The following is an 18,879-nucleotide window of genomic DNA, read 5'->3' on the forward strand; positions in this document are numbered from 1 at the left end:
AGAAAAAGTATGGAGAAAGAAAAACCTTGTTTCAGTTCTGCTGTTCAGTCCTAAGAGGGAAATAATGCAGACAGGTTCTGTCAAGCTAGAACCACACGGCTGTACCTGCCTTCCTACTCACTGGCCAGCACTGTGCTATGCAGAGACAAGTTCACATTTGTGCTGCTCGTTTTCTATTGCTCACTGTGAGAATCTAGGGCGAGAAGCTGGGTCTGTTTCCACCTTCTTCAAAGAAAAGAAATTGCCCTTTACAGATACATCTCACCAGTGCTTAAATCTGCATGAATATATTCTTCTAAAAACTCAATACACTTAGAATGTATGCCAATAGGAAACAAATTTGAAAGGCTGCACATTATATTACTATTACCATATTTTAGGAATATGGTCCTAGTCTATTTTTTCCTTCTTTACAAACAGTATTAAAATTAACAAACAATATATGATTTTATTAGTAAAGTACATGGGAAATGCAAAGTTAGTTATTTTTCTAAGCTGGCTCTGGCTTCAGGCAGAGGGAACTACCTACAAAGGACCCAACAGAGGCACTATCTTATTACCATTGAGAAACTTGACTGGAGCCACGTACCTGAGACATAAGTTTGCCATACAATGTACTGCAGCTCTCCTGACTTCAGGATCAGACTGAGCCGAGCCACTCAACTTCAGTAAGAGTCCGGTCTTGCCTAGTAGCTCCGGGAGGTACTAAGACAAAATAACAGTCAATGTAGGTCAAAGAAAAGCCTCTAGGAAAATATTACGTTTTAGACAGATTTCTTCTTTTTTTTAACTAAATGGCAGTTAAGCACCAAAACACTGGCTATTAGGTAAATGTCACCGATGGATCTGCAAAGATATGGCAAAAAGCATCAGTAAGGAACATTACTACCAGCTTAGGTAGCTGCTGATGCTCTTTAGTGTGGCCACATAGCTGATGGGTAACGGTAATAATAAGAATAATGGTTACTACTTACTGAAGGCCATGAACTTGACAAGTATTTTCTCACTTCATCCTCAGGGTAACTATTTTATACATGAGGAAACAAGGCCCAGAGTGGTTGAATACGAAATGCTAGAGATTAGTGGCAAGATAGAAACCTGAACAGTGTTGGCTCCAGAACCTGTACTCCTAGCCTTTAAAAGGAAACATAGAACAGCTTAACCTACCTTTTGACATTTTGAGCCATTGCAGTAAACCAGAGCTGCCAGGGCTTGAAGAATTTCCATGTATGTCCAGGAACTACACTGATGAATAGCTGAAATAGTATATGCCAACAGGAAATCCAAGTGCTGTTCGTCAACAATTACCTAACAGGAGAGGAAAAAATATATATGATCTAACTTTTAAAAAATATTATGCTTTTATGGACATGTATGCTCACCTGAATCAAGCTATATAAAAGTGAGAGTGTGTATCTGTCATTTATGTGTCAAAAGGATCACCTCTAAAGGGCCTGAAAGTTTGATCAACGTAGGGGCCTTCTCCCTGTCCCAAGAGGCCTTGCTCACTTCTTCCTCTTTAGTATAAAGTAGAACTTGGTAAAGTCCTTGTAACTTTTCCTTGAACTAACCAGACACTGGTAGCTGTGAATACACAGATATAAGTATTTCAATGCACTGAAATCTAATTCAATTAAACTGCCTTATACATAATAAAGACTCAACCAATACACAGTGAATCAATATAAAATGATGTGAGAAACACACCATGGAGAGAGGGCACATCCCTGCCGTCAAGTAGCTGATAATCTTGTTGGGACAGATCAGGCTAATCCAAGTATCAATTCATGAACAATTGAGACAAACTGTCACCAAATGCTAGAAAGCTGGTAAACGGTTACAGGTGCCACAGGTGATCAGGAACATCTCCAATTGCCAGTGTTACAAAGAGGATACATGTGAGAATAGCAAACATACAGATGCTACCCCATATTAGTTTGAAGGATTCTAATCTGAAAACAGGCTTACTCCATGCAGCAGACACTGTTGGTTAGGTACCAGCATCCATTTCTTCCTTTCCTGCTGGCAGAGTACTAATTTAATTTGTATGTCCACTTCTCCCAAGTGAGACCCAAGGGTAAACACTAATGAGTTTAAGAGAGTGGGTCTCAACCTGGAGCAATTTTTAACCCCCAAGGAACATCTGGCAATGCCTGAATACATTTTTGACTGTCACAATTGGAGAGGTGCTACTGGCGTCTGGTGAGTAGAGGCCAAGGATGCTGCTCAACATTCCACAATGTGCAAGATAATGATGTGAGCCAAATATCAATAGTGCTGAGTTTGAGAAACTCTGATGTAGGCCAATTGTGGCTGCACATTATAATCATCTAGGGAGCTTAAGTCTGCCTCCAAGTGATTGTAATGTATAGTGAAGGTTGAAACTACTAGCTGAAGCCATTCATAATAAGATCATTCTCCTGCTTAAAGACTGGTTTAGAGAGGTATTTATATGACCTAAGTCTCTCCAGCAAGATACTGGTAGTCTATTAGAGAGTTTTTGGGACAAGTTTCCTTACTCTTAAGTCTAAGTGACAAAACATAAAATATAGTTATTTAGCTTCTACTGAACATTAATCATTTCTTTGGCATGGGCTGCCCAGAATTGGCGAAGCCATCTTATGACTGTTAGAGATGCTAGCTGAGGGTAACCCACGTGCTTAGGATGGTGAAGGGAAAGATGAACCTCTCATTATTAAAGGCTATATATGCCTCCCTTGGGACTTGGGACATGTGATGATTCCTTTTTCTTTTTTTAAAAAAAAATTGTTTAGTGACTCTGGGATGGCTTTTCTGTTTCTTGCAGCCAAAAGCATCCTAATTCACATAACGTTAGTTGATATGTTTTGTGCTCTTAAATATATTCACATACTCAGGTGGTGACAGTCTTAAATAAATAAGTAGGGTCTTTTTATCCTGGTGCCCCCTTGGCCCCAAGCTACTTCTTATGTTTTAGAAGCATCAAAAGTAGACCACAAAAATGGTAGCTGCAAGTGAGTGGAAAAATATTGATGGGAAAGAGGTAGGGGATGATTTCAATTTATTCTTAGATGTATTTTGTTAAAATATATCTTCCATAAGAAATTATAAGGTTGGGGGGCCTGTATGATACTGGTTTACTGAACCAAACCGAAAGTCATACTTCTAATAGACAAACTTCTAAAATTCTACAGAATAATCTATTCTTGGATCAGAGTTATATTTATTTTAAAAGCATTTTTATTAAGGCATTTGCTTTTCCTATAGCATCTCAAAAAAACAGCCTATCATATCTACTACAGATGTGGTATTTTAATCAAAGTTCATGATCTGATTTCTAAAGTTACACACATTACCTGTAATCTGTTAAGTAAATGGTGGATAAGCTGGGACACTTTGCTGACAAGATGATTCTGATTAAGAGGCACCAGTTGGCAAGCTTGGACAAGAAGAGCACTAACATCCTACCAAAAAAAAAAAAGATAAGGAAGTGGTAAAATACTTATTAGCCAAGTGAAGATCCTCAAAACACAGCCAAATAAAAAATAAAGGTGAATATTCACATTCAAAATGGGGAAAGAAAATGTGAGGAAGAAGGAAAACAATGAAGTGACAGCACAAAAATACGATGTGCTAAAAAAGGAAGGAAAAGGCCAGGCACAGTGGCTCATGGCTATAATCCCAGTTCTTTGGGAGGTCAAAGCTGGAGGATTGCTTGAGCCCGGGAGTCCAAGACCAGCTTGGGCAACATAGTGAGACTCCATCGCTACAGAAAAAAACTTTTTAAAAGAATTAGCTAGATATGGTGGTATGTAGTCCTAGCTTCTTGGGAGGCTGAGGCAGGAGGATGGCTTGGGCCCAGGAGCACATTGAACTATGATCTTGCTGCTGCACTCTAGTCTGGATGACAGAGTGAGACCTTGTCTCTTAAAAAAATAAAAAAATAAAAAATAAAAAAATACGGAAAAGATTCAGTATGGTTTTGGTCAGACTGAAGACTCTGGTCTCTATATATGTAAAGACAGTAAAATTAAATAACCAAAGAAAGGCCTCTAGGGTATAAAAGCACAAACTAAAGTTAAAAATATCAAAAAGTAACTGAACCAGATTTTCAGTGGCATTAGAAAAAAAATCAGACCTAACACTTCTATGGATTTTATGCATAATTAAAGAATTATTAAAAAAAAAAAAAAAAGAGGGACCTATGTGCAAGTCACTCATTCATCCATTGATGTTTATTGAATGACAATGTTCTGAACACCTACTATGTGCCATGGTGTGTTAGGTCCTTGGACTCCAAAGTAAAAACAAACATGTTCCTGAACCTCAAAGAGCTTACAACCTAGTGAGAGAGAAAAAAACACAACAAATAATTAAAGTAACATGAATTAAGTGCTGAAAGAATAAACTACAAACTCTGTCCAGAAACAGTAATTAGGGAGGCCTTGCGGAGATGACTGTAAAGCAGAATCTGGAATGATTTGAAGAATGAGGAGACATTTGTCAGACAGGGCATCTAAAAACACTGCAAGCAAAGTAGACAGAGCATGCAAAAACCTGGAGATGTGAAACACCAGTAGGTGCCTGAAGAACAGCAAGTTTTAAATGACTGCACACAGGAACAAAAGGGGGAGTAACAGGAGAGAACGGAAAGGCACAAAGTTTTGTTGCAAAAGTATCGAATTACACAAATATAGCAAAAGCCCCCATGACTATTGCCTTAATCTCAATCCGCTTCCTAATGACATACTCAATTATTCTGTTGTGAATTCTTTTAGACCTTAGCTTTGCATATATAAACACACATATTTTAAAATCCCTCCTCCAGCTCCGTATTGATCTCATTCTGTATGAATTGTCCTGCAACTTGCTTCAATCATTTACCAATATGTACTGAAGATTTTTCCAAAGCAGATTTAAAATTTTGTGATCAATTTGGAGAGAAGCTAGACAGGAGGCAGGAGATCAGTTAGAGGAAACCAGCGAACAATCCAGGTATAAGTCACCTTGCCTGAAGTCTAAGGCATTGGCTATGGGAATAGACAGGAGGGCATGAACTGTGAAATATATATGAGACACATTCTGAAATATGTGGATTGGAGAGGGCCTGGGATGAAGGAAGAACCAATGTTTATGTCTTGTGTGACTTGGTGGATTGTGAATGTGTGTGTTGGAAGGTGGGATGGGCTGGGGACGGGAATGTGTGTTTGGAGCTAATGAATTTCATCTTTAGGAACTGTCTAGTTTGAGATGCCTGTGCAAGCAGGCAACTTGCACCACCTCCAGCTTTCCTACGTAGGGCCAAAAGGCCCTGGTGTCAACAGTTCAGAGAATTCATTAATTTAAGGCTTGATGTATGTAAGATTACTCAGAAAGACAGCAGAGGGGGAGGAGCTAGTGTGTAGGAACAGAAAACGTTTTTTTTTTTTTTTTTTTTTTTTTTTGTGGCAGGCAGACTTTTCGTACACTGGATTTTTTAAGAGTTTCAGTATTTTCATAGGCAAAAGAGACCTAATACTACCCACGTTCTAAGATTCCTTGAATTGCCCGTGGTAACTTACAGCACGTTATCCGTGTATCCTGTACGCAATAAACAGTAGTATTGCATTTTGACAACAAAGTGTTCTGGATGCACAGAGAGGGAGTGGAGGAGGGTGCGGGGGCATGGAAAGGTGGTACCAGAGATGACACCTGAGGCATTATTAGAGCAGAAGTCCTCAAGTTGGGTTTTGAAAGACGCGAGTGTGCCAAGCACCACAAGGTCTTCCAAACGGAGAACTAAGATGTGCCACGGTGGGAGTGAGCATGCCAGCCCGAAACTAAATCATCAGGCGCAGGGATGGGAACAACAGAGAAAGGCGGGCGGAGGCAGCCAGCTGGGTTCCCGGAGGGGTTGGGCCGGGGCCAGCAGGAGCCGCACCCGCTCTCTCCCAGGGTCGCCGCCTACCTCTGGAGCCACACAGCTGCCCTCGGTGTAGTTCTCGGAGATGAGCTGATCTAAGAGCAGGTGGATCTCGGTGCGGGCGGAGCTGCTGTCATCCGGGCGCAAGGCGCAGAGCCTGGCAGACAAACGGCGGAACCCATTGCCTCGTTCAGGGGTTGCATCCCGCGGAGCTTCCCGCGGCTGCCTGCAAGGGACGGAGCCCGCAACTTGTACAGCAGCCATCTTTTCTACGTAGGGTCTCATAGAAATACTTCCGGGGCATCCTCCCGCCCCGCGCGCTAGTTACGGAAGTACCGTTTTTAGACGAGACTGGGACTCAGAGGGGTTTCCATCCCCTCTGAGTCGTACCCTGCAAATACTTGTCAGAAATTGACTTGGAGATTTTTCGCCGGCCACACCTTCTTGATCCCTGACTGAAAAGTGATTTGTCAATTTGTGCTTCCAGAAAGTTTGTTCTTGGGCAGGGCTGAAGTTACTCTGTTGAGTACTAGTTTCAGATTGGGGCTGGAGTTGGAGAGGTTGTGCTGTGGATGGCAGTAGCAGAAACTGCTAGTTCTAAGACATCTTTCTACTCTTTCAGAATCTTTCCCCAGGCACAAAACCACTCGGAATAAAGGCTACATTCCCCAGCATTCCTTGCAGTTGGCTGTGGCTATGTGATTACAATCTGGCCAGTGGAATATAAGGGCAGCTTTCCCTACTTAAGTGACAGCTAGCTACACTTCTTGTTCTCTTTTTCTCATGGATCATGAGGCACCTCGCCCCACTAGAAGAGTACTTTTGGAGTTCAGCTGAATTATATAAAATATTATCTGCCTAAGGATGGCTGGGTTGAGATGGGACTTAAAGATTTTTTGAAACCTTAAAGTCAAGAAGCTGGAGAATAAAATGGACATTTAAAAATCTGTATTCAGTTAGTTTTCAGTTATCCAGGAAGTAAAGGCTTGACTTTCAGTTAGGCAGATTGGGAAAACCATCTCTAGGGCCTTTGAGTTATGCAAATATAAAGCAAATCCTCACCCCTGGCTCTTAGGGAAAACCTTGAAGTCACCTGAATGTATATTTTATCCTGAGAATAAAACATTTTTGTTCAGCAATGAAAATTGGGGGTATGCTTTAGCTGAGCTAGTTTTCCAAAGACTTTGGGCTTAGGGAGAAATGTTATTTTTTTTTGTTTGGATTTAGATTCCATTTTGCTGGTATATTATTTCCTATTCTTGGACTGTGTATATATGTGTGTTGTATATATGCATACTTGTGTGTATTCATGTAAAGAAATTTATTCAAGCATTTGTTCAGAGATCAGAAGCTAAAACCTAGTCATTGGATATTTTAATCTGGGTTCCCTGAAAGCAGAGCCTCAGATGAGGTTGATAGGTGAAGGATTTATCCAGGAATGAACAGGAAAGGAAGGAGAATCAATACCAGTATGTGCTATTGAGTTGGCCATTGCAAGCGGTGACTAATTGTTCAGTCCTCAGGAGTTTCTGAGAAGCCTTGTGAAGCTCTCAAAACCCTTCTCCAGAGAGGGACAGAGAGGAGAAGCACTTATCTGTCAGCTTTTGATCTCTGTTATCAAAGTTGCCCACCAGGCATTAATTCACTGGTGTTCCTGTGTTGAGCGTGCATCTTGCTTGGTTCCGGCAGGAGTCCTATGTTGCATAGTCAAAGAAGCCCTGAGGCAAAAGTAAGGAGACTAGGGTGCATATCTGAGGCAAGGCTCTTACCGGTTATACCTGTGCTAAGCTAGTAGATGCCTGAGATAAACATTGCTGTAGCAATGGCTAGAATAAGAATGTAATACCAAGAGTAGGTGAAGTAGTGCTGAAGAGATATCTAGCACATTGGGCTAGAAGAATGTGAGGCCTGGTCATTTCCACAATGGAGGTGGTTTGAAGAGACTGTGGGAAAGATATGGCTTTGGTGTGGTCCATCTTAAGTTGCGACATGGATGACATGCATAGTGTGTCATTCAAGGTGGAATGGCACAGGAATTGTAAAATACAGCATACTGATGCTGGTCTGTTGAGTTCCAGTAGAATATACCCTTGTGGATTAGTGTAGTTCCTTTAAGGAAATGGACATCTCTACTCTGCAGTGATCATCAACTGAAGGAAACATATCTCAAGCTCTGAGGGAGGGCTTTGAAGGCACCCTGCATTGGCTTGAGTTTAGAGAGTAGCATTCCTACTCCCACCTCCTACCCTGAAACTGTGGAAACACAGCGTGGCAAAAGCTTTCTCTCAAGAAAATCTCCTGTCTCCTCCTAAATTCTCCATGTTTTCATAGTCCTACAGTGACTGAGGGGCTTTAAGGGGTGCTAAGCACGTTCACAGTCATTTCCTTTGTTAGATTCTGCATCGGATGATCAAGAACCTCAGTGGAATTTCACTCCTTTCATGTTTGGAAACCTCTCAGGACTTCATTTTTATCCTTTCATGAGAGTCTGGTCATTATAACTCATGTAGGCTTGCATGCCCCCACTTCACTCTAATTCACATCTTTGATTATTTCCTTCAGAAAATTTACTATAACCTGTAGTTATCTTGTTTAGTTGCTTACTTTCTCATTTATTGCCTCCTCTAGAATGTTAACTTTATGAGGGCACAGATCCCATTTTTCTCATTCACTGTTGTATCCCAGGGCTAGCACAGCCCCTGGGATGTGGTAGGTGCCCCCAGAATACTTGTTGACAGAATGAATGAATTCACTATTTATTCAGGGTCCCTATTTGCCATTGGTTGATGTGAAAATCAAATGGGATTTTTGTGATATGCTTTGTAAACTCTAAAGTTTTATACATCTTAGCATCAAATGAAGTAGATATGATTATTTCCCCCTTTTACAGTTGAGAAAATGGTGCCAAAGAGTATAAATGGTTGGTCAAGGCTCCACAGGCAGCAAATTGGTTGAAATCAGATTGTAGTGCAGGCTGGCTGTGATTGTGAAGAACATAGATGAGAGATTTATAAACCCATTTTGTTTTACCTCCCACATTTTGTAATGGGGAAAACCAGAAGAGAGGAGCTTGATTTCAGTATCCAGGTGACATATTGAACCAGGAGAGGCTAGGAAGGTGGCTTGGCCTTGGGTTCTGTTTCAGGGTCATCAGCCTGTTTGGTAAATAGTAGTCCCCACTTACCGGTAGTTTCACTTTCAGCCTTTTCAATTACCCGTCGTCAATCAGTATGAAAATACGAAATGGAAAATTCCAGAAATAAACAATTCATACATTTCCACTTGCTGCTGCTTTTAGTAGTGTGATTAAGTCTTGCGCCACCCCAGTTTATTCTGCCTGGAATGTGAATCAGCCTTTAGTCAAGCATATCCACGCCTTATATGCTACCTGCCTGTTAGTCACTTAATAACCGCCTCAGTTATGAGATTCACTGTCGCAGTGCTTATGTTCAAGTAACCTTCATTTGGCTTAATATTGGTCTCAATGCATAAGAATAGTGATGCTGGCATATTGTTATATTTGTTCTATTTTATTATTAGTTATTGTTAATCTCTTACTGTGCCTGATTTATAAATTATAATTTATCATAAGTATGTATTTATGGGAAAGAACATAGTATATATAGAGTTTGATATTATCCACGGTTTCAGCATCCATTGGGGGTCTTGGAACATATACCCCATGGATTAGGGACACTACTGTGCTAATAATCGTTATAATTGATACTTACTGAATGCTTTCTATGTATCAGCACTGTATGTGACCCTCTTATCTTTGTAGCTTTATGAGGTACTATTTTATATATATATATATATGAGTAAACTGAATCACAGAAAGATGAAGACTCTCACTGAAGTCCCCATGGCTGTGTGGTGGGCCTGGGTTTGAAATTCAGAGTCAGGGCTCCTGACCACTATGCTGTAATGCATAGGCCTTATGTGGCATTTGACATATGATTATACTTTAGGCACTGACACCTATCTGCTATATGACTTTGCCCCAAACCTCAGTGTCCTCAAATGGTGGTGATAAGAAGTACAGTCAAAAGGTTGTTAAGGATACTTAGATAATGCCTGGGGAGAATTTAACATGGTCCTTGTCGATAGTCAATACTCAACAAATGTCACCTGTTCTCCTCTCCCGCCTCCTCACCTTTAACCAAATAACTAAATATAATGAGTGCTTTTAACAACGATGATTTATTAAAAGGAACAACCTCTCTTCCCTTCTTCCCATATTCCTTGTAGTCTCCATCCACAGGCTTCCCATTTTCATCCATCTTCCTAGTTAAGGAGCTCCAGGCAGTCACATCTTGGAAGATAGGAACTCCAGGAAGGGATGATGATCTTAGAGAAAGATGATCCTTAAAATAACTCTTCATCTGAGAAAAAGACAAAAAAAATTAGCCCGAGACCTGCTGTTTGGGGGACCTGGGTCCACAGAATACAATCAAGAAGGAACAGTTCCAAGTTTGGAAAATCACACCTGCAAAGAGCCAGCCAGGCCCTAAGCACCCAAGTATTGCAGATGGATTGGCCAAATAATCTATTCTGAACACAAAGGGTTTTATTTAAAGCATATGCTGATTCTGTTGTGTTCAATGAAACTTAATTTAGAATCAAAACTGAATTATGGTAGCTTTTTATTATGTATTTTTTTCAATTAATGGCTACTGAAAACAAATAAATTATCATGTGAGGCCCCTGAGATATTTTCACAGAAAAGAGGTTCTTATAAGTCAACATGGCAATGTACATCACAAACTTAAAATGAATATACTCTTTAGTCGTCAATTTTACGTCTTAGAATTTGTCCCAAGGAAGTTAATAAGTGTACATACACCAATTTAGTGTTTGTTACAATCATATTCATAATATCAAAATAAGAAATATCTTAAATGTGTATTAATGGAGGTTGCTAAGTATATGAACATAGATGATAAACTATAGGCTATCAAAGATGATGGGATAGAAGCATTGGTATTGACATTAAAAGTTGTTTGGTAGCTATTTTTAAGTGAAATAAAAAGTAAAAATAGACACAAGATTATCTCATTTTTATATAAATATTATATATTTGTGTGTGCGTTTAAAATATGCACCAAAGTGTTAGACAGACATTGTTTTGAGATGGGAGATTATGTGTGACTTTTATCATTTTGCTTAAATAAATAGTCTGATTTTTCTCCAGGACATGCTGGGTTAGGGAATTATTTTAAAGGTCTGGAAACCCAGCCTGTGATGGATGCATCTTTTTCTTGGGAAGGGTGGGGGAAGACGGAGACAGGTAGTTTTCTCTCCTACTCATTTCTGGGAAGTCCCATTGAGGCCACGTGCACAACCTACCTAGACTGAACAGTGTTTGGGAAAGCAGGGAGGGCCTGGTGTTTCAACCCATCCTTACTGTGCAGCACACACATGGCCACACCCATTGCTGATACAGTGCTCTCCTGGGTCACAGTCCCAGTCACCGCTGCAGCGCTCAATGCAGATACCTGCGGAAGAACAGATGGGCTGAAAACCACCATACTTTTGGCACAGGTGCTGTGGAGAACAGCCCTTGATTGAGAAGTCGATTCCACATTTTTCTTTTCATTTAATATGCAATATAACTTATTACTTGCAGAATAATACTCATTAACATCTTATATATTCTAGTTAAAAGCAATGCATTCACATAACCTCAAAAAAGTAAGGCCTGCTTTAGAGATGGGGATAATTGTGTCTTTGGAGGGGAAGTGCAAAGAAGCCCACTTAAATATCTTCACTTTCCATGCTGCAGGGAATTGAGTGGAGAAGAGACTCACATTTACCAAGTGCCATCGCAGGTCCCTTGCAGTCACCCCATGCAGTGAGCCTTAATAGGCCCACTTTACAGGTGTGGCAACTGGGGCTCACAGAAGTGACTTCCTAATCAGTGGGTACAGAAGTGAGATTCAACTCAGATTTGCCTAGCCCCTTGGTCTGAGCACCTTCTGCTGTCCCTCATGGTGAAGCTCATCCTGACATAAGTGCAAACCTCTAAATTTCAAGGAGCCGTTCCTGACCTGAGTGGAGGCTCCCAAGTTCCCAGAACCTCAAGCTCTTTGAGGACCAATGAAATAGGTTCAAAGAGTTGGTTAAGACCGCACAGGCTTCTGGGAAAACACACAGAACTCTGGATGGATGGGTACTGTAGTTTGATAGGCTACTCAGCTGTTATCAGGAATTTCTTTACCTGATTATGTCTCTGGATCTTTCTGGGAGTTTTCTCATCTGTAAAAAGGGGCCCCTGGATTCAGCAGGGTTAATGAGTTTTATTCTCCATTGTCAACTTTAGTCAATAGAAGTGGCTGTCTGATGCTGTGTTGAGAAGGCTCAGACACCTTCTCCAGACTGAAAGAGAAAGGGTGCTAGGACTGATTAGCAGTATCTGAGGAGTGCAAGAATGGGGGCTGGCGGGATATATTCCATGTAGTTGTAGACCTCAGAGAAAATCAATACTATCCCCCCATGCTTCCTGTAGCTTTTGTTGATTTGTGGTGAGAAGGCTGAAGCCCCCTCTTCCCCACTCACAGCAGTGTGACTTGTTAAGTCAAAAATATATACTTATTAAGTATATATATGTTGACTTCTTACTATGTATAAAACAGAGGAAATTAATTATTCAGCAAATACGAAGATGTAAAACAAACAGCTTAGAGTCTAACAATATGGATAAGACATATTCAAAGTACTAAAAACAAAGCAGTATGTGACAAGTGTCCCGAGAGAGGTGTAGCCGAAAAATTAAAGCATCTCAGCTGGGCATGGTTGCTCATGCCTGTAATCCCAGCACTTTGGAAGGCTGTGGTGGGAGGATCACTTGAGTCCAGAAATTTGAGACCGGCTTGGGTAATACAGTGAGACCCAATCTCTACAATTTTTTTTTTTAATTAGCCGGGCTTAGTGGCACATGCCTGTGGTCCCAGCTACTTGAGGGGCTGAGATAGGAGGATCACTTGAGCCCAGGAGGTTGAGGCTGCAGTGAGTCATGATCATGCCACTGCACTCTGGTCCAGGCAACAAAGCAAGATCCTGCCTTAAAAAAAATACTCAGAGAAGATGGCATTACTTCAATTAGATTAATTAGAAAAGGTGAGTTTTGAAGTGCAGCAATGTTTTAAAGACAGAACTGAGGGGCATGGGTGGAGTGTTGTGAGAAGAAAGAAGGATTACCAGCAAAAGTTCACAAGGGAAACCGCAACAGAGCCAGGATTAGGGTGAGGCAAGTGAGGTGCCTAGGGCACGAGATTCCAGGAGGCCGTTGCCCAACCCTGACGGTGAGCACCCTGGGTACCTCATCCACCTCATTCCTCACCCTGACATACAAGGAACAAAGGCAGAATGGTAAATGGAGGGCTGGGTAAGTGTTAGGGAACAACTGGAAATGAAGCAGGAAAGTAAGCAGGGGACAAAGTTACAGGGCCAGGAAGATCTCGAGGGCCTTAGGAGTTGGATTTCATTTGCTAGATCAAGAGAGGGGTGTGATTGCTGTTTAATTAGGAAGATTATTCTGGTGTGAGAACCTAGAATGGAATAGAATTCAACAAGCTCCTGGGGTGGGCCAGACGGAGGTCATTGGGGTTGGAAATACTGTGTAACAATGGGAGGTGGCAAGGGAAGGAAAGAACATATGTAAGAGACACTTTCAGAGAATGAACAATATTTGGCAACCAGTTTAATATTGGGGCAAGGAGAGCAAAGAAGAGAGGAGAGTAATAACTGAACCCAATAATGTGTAGAGAAGAATAAAATACCGTGGAAGATAATGCAGGGGAAAAGAAAGTTTGAGGACCGAGGTGGTGGCAAGCAGTGTCAGACATTACAGAGGTTAAAGACTTGACAACTGAGGAGTCATGAGATTTGTCCACAGGATCTGGGAGAGACATTTCAGGATAGTGATGGGGCAGGGGTGGAGTGGTCAAGGAATGACTTACAGGGAAGTGGGGGCAGAGAATTAAGATTACTCCATTGAGAATGTTGGTGAAAGGAAAAGAAGAGATTGAGATGATTAATGTTTAACATGATTAAGAAAATATTCTCTCTAGGTGATCCAATTTACTTGTAGCAAGAGAGAAAGAAACTGATGGAAAGGGAGATGGTGGGAGTCAGAGGGTGGGTGATGAGGGGATGAGAGGAGAGGTGCAGAGTCCAAATGGAGCAGTGACCCAGGGAAAGGAGTGGGAGAAAGTGGAGGTGGAAGAAAAGAGATTCTGTTCTGGGGAGTGGAGTAGCGGCAGTGGGGGGTCCGTGCAGTGGCCCTTTAAGACCTTTTCTTCTCTCCTTCTTCCCCTCCCCTCCCCAGCACCCGCTGGTCCCTGATGTGCTACTTTCTAGCCCCCCTCATTCAAGGAAAACTGAACAGAGCTGTCTTCTGCCTGGACTCACCATAAATCTCCCGCGGTCTCAGCGCAGCCTGAAGCTCTTGTACCTCTAGGCTGAAGATGATGAGGATCACAAGGAGGAGGAAGGCTGCCAGCTTCATGTTGCTGTTGGATGGCCTTGGAAAAACACAGCAGGGCTGAGAGCAGCTGAAATTTATACTTTCCACCTGCTGAGCTGGAATGCAAGGCCAGGGGTGGGACTAGGGACGGCAGAAACCTAAGCCCTGCCCAGAAACTGACATGTCTGGAGAACACTCACCCACCCTGTGTGCCCTGGGTCCTACTATATTACCTAAGCAAGGCTCCGAGCCACAGGAACACCCTCCTCTGACAGACAAATAAGACTCCTACAGCCGGTCGCGGTGGCTCACGCCTGTAATCCCAGCACTTTGGGAGGCCGAGGTGGGTGGATCACAAGGTCAAGAGATTGAGACCATCCTGGTCAACAAGGTGAAACCCCGTCTCTACTAAAAATACAAAAATTAGCTGGGCATGGTGGTGCGTGCCTGTAGTCCCAGCTACTTGGGAGGCTGAGGCAGGAGAATTTCTTGAACCCCGGAGGCGAAGGTTGCAGTGAGCTGAGATCGTGCCATTGCATTCCAGCCTGGGTAACAAGAGTGAAACTCCATCTCAAAAAAAAGAGACTCCTACACTAGGTTGGATGCGGTGGCTCACGTCTGTAATCCCAGCACTTCGAGAGGCCAAAGCAGGAGGATCACTTGACTCCAGGAGTTCAAGACCAGCCTGGGCAACAAGAGCAAGACCCTATCTCTACAAAATAAAATTTAAAAAAATTAAAAATGAAAAAGACTCTTAAATCAAAAAAGCTGTGAGTAACTGAGAAAAAGAGGTGGGGGTGGGGAGGGTGGAAGGATGAGTATTAACTTTTATTATGTCACTCATTTTTGACATAAGTATTGAATGTCTGCTCTGGGCCAGGCATGGGCTAGGCATGAGAGAATTCCAAAGAGAAATTACCATCTAGGAGCTAGGTGCCAGGTAGCAAGGGTGCAGTCTGCTCTTTCTCTTCTTTCCCGACCCCAGCGCATCCTCTCACCTCCCACCTACAACTTCCAGGCCTCGCACCTCTGGAAATGAGGGCAGGGAAAAATAATACAGAACAGGCAGGGGTGCTCCCTTATCACCTGTTGGTGGTGGAGAGGTGCCCTCAGTCTCCGTCTGCCTTGGTCTGATTCTCTCTCCTGCTGGGCTCCTATAGGTTTTTGCCTATGGGAGCTATGTAATTTTCTTGGGATAAAGCTCTGCTTTATCTCATCCAACTTCATTTCTGAGAACCCACACTTCTGTTATGCATGTTAAACTCTCCCGGGATGTCTCTCATCCTGTAGGTCTGGGGCAAGAGTGGGGGTGGGAACATCGTGAGCAGTGAGGTTTTATTTCCCCCTCCTCATAGCACTCCGAATCTAGATGAACAATTTTCTTAAACACACACTCCCCTTGTTTTGTCTTGTTTTTTTGGTGGAGGGGTGTAAGGGGTAGGGAGACATATGCCCTCTTCCCTCCCCAGTGACAAGGATGTGAGGAGACATGTATAACTTTTGGCTATGTGCCCTGTGTCCCACGAGATACCTTATATAATGTGAAATAAGGAGGATACCTGGGCTGGTTGAGGGTAGCGAGACAAATGTGCAATCTTGTGAAAGGCCCCTGGGCCACTTTCTTTTTTTTTTTTTTGAGACGGAGTTTCGCTCTTGATACCTAGGCTGGAGTGCAATGGTGCGATCTCGGCTCGGCGCGATCTCGGCTCACCGCAATCTCCGCCTCGTGGGTTCAGGCAATTCTCCTGCCTCAGCCTCCCGAGCAGCTGGGATTACAGGCACGCACCACCGTGCCCAGCTAATTTTTTGTAATTTTAGTAGAGACGGGGTTTCACCATGTTGACCAAGATGGTCTCGATCTGTTGACCTCGTGATCCACCCCCCTCGGCCTCCCAAAGTGCTGGGATTACAGGCTTGAGCCACCGCGCCCGGCCTGGGCCACTTTCTAAAATTGACTTCACTTTAGAAAGTAGAGAACTTGATGTTTCACTGCTGGTTCCTAATTCAGGGGCTACAGGGAGAGACCCACTCTGTTCTACTTCATGTATCACAGTTCCTGAAATGCTACTAGTTAGACGTCCTTTGGGCAAACAAAGGACCTTTTGACCTTTTCTGCAAATCCTTGTTTAACAAGACCCAGCCTAAATATCACCTCCAAAACTTTCCTCAACCCCCACTCCTAGGACAGTGACATTCTTTTAGTACTTATCTTGTCATAGAACTTATCAGACTATATTGCAATTAATTATTATTGTCATTTTCCATTTCTCTCCTGTATCTTGATGGCTAGGAGGGGGTCTTATTTATCTTTTGTCCTCAGTGCTCAATAATGGGATTTATTAATTCCTCAATAATGTGTGTTTTGAGGAGGATGAGCAGTATTCAGAGAGCTATTGTAATTAGAAAGACACCTCATATGCTTTCCAGTACAGATAGGCATTCTTATTGCCATGCCACAGTTGAGGAGAACAAGCCACAGAGAGTTTTAGTAGCCCCAAATAATAGTTAAATGGCAGAACCACAATCAAACTCCAAAGACAGTGATCTTAACTTAACACATTACTGTCAGGCTGCATCCAAATTCTTAGAAAATAGTTTGGACTCACCTCTGGGTACAGATACATGAGCTTTTGAGGTCACAGAATTCTGCTTTATCCCGTGTGGCACTGGCAATCATGATTTCATTAGCATAAAAAAACTGCTTTGAGCTAAGCAACTCACTCTAGAGGCTTCCGAGTGCTCGATCCGATTAAAAGTAGGTATCATCCACCCAAAACTGTTACTTTGGCTTTAAGTGAGCCAAAGTATGTGGCCCTTATTGCTGGCTATTTACTAAGACTGTTTCAAGGTTGTGAAAATAAGCCTGATCCAAGTGTAGGACAGGGGCTGAGAGAGAGGACCCCAGAGTATGACATATCTGGTTTGCATCTGGCTCCACTACTTGCTAGCTGTGTGACCTTGGGAAAATTAACTTCTCATTCTGAGCCTCACTTCTCTTTTCTGTAAAGTGGGGATCATAATTCTTACTTCAATGTTGGACAGAACAAATCACCATATATGTACACATCCATACCCCTGGCACAGAGCCCTCAGCACTAGCAGCTACTATTCTTATGAATTTCTGTGAAAGGGGATGCATGTCTTTTTATTCCCTAGAGCAGGGCTCCTATAGACAGCTCATGCAAAAGTGTATCATTTCATTAAGGAAATATTTCAAGATAAAGACAAATCAGAACCTGTCCCTATTTTATTCAGCTGGATATTGTAAACTGAATCATGAAGAGACTCTTAAGGCCTAAGCTAGTATTACTGTCACTTCCATAACTCTGTGAGGGCTCATGATTCCCATATGGAGGTCAGGAAGCTTAGTATGTGACCAATTATGCCTAAAGAATCATTAGCCAGGGGAAGGTCAATAAAATCACAATCATATAATTTCCTCACAAGGTGACAAAGAGCATAGCAATTGTCTACAGGGGACTGTCACCACCCAAAGGGCTCCTGCTCCCAATGAGAGCCTTTACGACGTAAGAGGGTCATTATCAGCAATGACTTGTGAGTACTCAACTGTTCCAAATATCAGCTCCGCTGCTCCCAATGCTCTGAAACTAGAGCTTGAGACCAAGGCCTCGGTTTCTGGGAGGGGCCTGCAACAGACAGCTAAACACTACAATAAGCGTGTGTCCTTCCACCTACACCCCTTCATCTTGTACCAGATCTAGATAGTGTAGCAGCTAAGCCTAAGAATCTGAGCTCAGGCACATCCTGGGTCATGACACGGGTATTTGGAAGCTTAAGCCCCAATAAGAAGTTGACCTTTCTGGATTCTATAGACCTGTGCTTAGCAGTAAGTGTTTCCAAACAAGCTCTCTAAGCCAAGGGAAATAGCTTCTTCCTCCTAATAATTCACCTGGACTCATATCCTGACTTCAGCTTAGTAGCTGTGTGACCCAGGACAAGTTATTCAACCCCAACATCCTGTTGCTGGGTGACATTTCCTTAGATGACAACACAGATGGGCAGAGATGGGCTAGGATTTATGTCTTCCTTCCCAGCATGTACATCCTGGGTCATGACATGGGTATTTGGAAGCTTAAGCCCCAATAAGAAGCTGACCTTTCTGGATTCTATAGACCTGTGCTTAGCAGTAAGTGTTTCCAAACAAGCTCTCTAAGCCAAGGGAAATAGCTTCTTCCTCCTAATAATTCAGACTTCTAAAAAATGGTGGCCACTTTGAATGACAGAGAAATGGAGAAAGGAGAAAGGAACTAGCATATGCTGGGCACTTCTATGTGCCAGATTTTAGCCGCCCCCCTGCTCCCGCTAACCATCTACTCTCTCTACCTCCTTTTAAAGGTCAAAAACAGTATCAGAGGTTGTCTTCATTTCACACATGGACAGACAGTAGCTTGGCCAGGGTTATACAATTTAATTCCCCAAGTCTTTCTGACTTCAAATCCCAAGCTCTCTCCCTCACAAGACCGTTTCTGACTTTTCCTTACACACCCCCATTTACCAGATTTTAGATCCAAAT

General features: G+C 42.5%; 1 protein-coding gene and 1 non-coding gene across 13 annotated transcripts in view; both read right to left on the reverse strand.

Annotated features, from left to right (window-relative positions):
• Positions 1-6,164, reverse strand: part of HEATR6 (HEAT repeat containing 6) — a 36,436-nt gene extending 30,272 nt beyond the window's left edge. For 6 of the 12 annotated variants that reach the window (XR_001911686.3, XR_001911685.4, XR_001911684.4 and 3 more), the window contains exons 1-4: positions 5,927-6,164; positions 3,336-3,443; positions 1,168-1,308; positions 590-705 (exon numbers count right to left, since the gene is read on the reverse strand). Coding sequence is in view for 8 of the 12 variants with exons in the window: in XM_002748326.6 (XP_002748372.3) it covers positions 590-705; positions 1,168-1,308; positions 3,336-3,443; positions 5,927-6,145 (584 nt within the window). In the remaining 4 variants the exon portion in view is untranslated. Of the gene's footprint in view, positions 1-589; positions 706-1,167; positions 1,309-3,335; positions 3,444-4,244; positions 4,322-5,926 lie in introns of all 12 variants that reach the window. The other 6 variants (XM_017972519.4, XM_078373810.1, XM_078373809.1 and 3 more) reach the window with 2 other exon arrangements.
• Positions 6,165-10,062: 3,898 nt separating this feature from the next.
• Positions 10,063-14,416, reverse strand: LOC103793164 (uncharacterized). Its single transcript, XR_001911969.3, has 3 exons — positions 14,291-14,416; positions 11,228-11,376; positions 10,063-10,263 (listed from the first exon to the last, which is right to left on the reverse strand). It is a non-coding gene; the product is annotated as an uncharacterized LOC103793164 (transcript).
• Positions 14,417-18,879: the final 4,463 nt, after the last annotated feature.

This window comes from Callithrix jacchus, chromosome 5 (genome assembly GCF_049354715.1).
Source record: "Callithrix jacchus isolate 240 chromosome 5, calJac240_pri, whole genome shotgun sequence".
Lineage (NCBI taxonomy): Eukaryota > Metazoa > Chordata > Mammalia > Primates > Cebidae > Callithrix > Callithrix jacchus.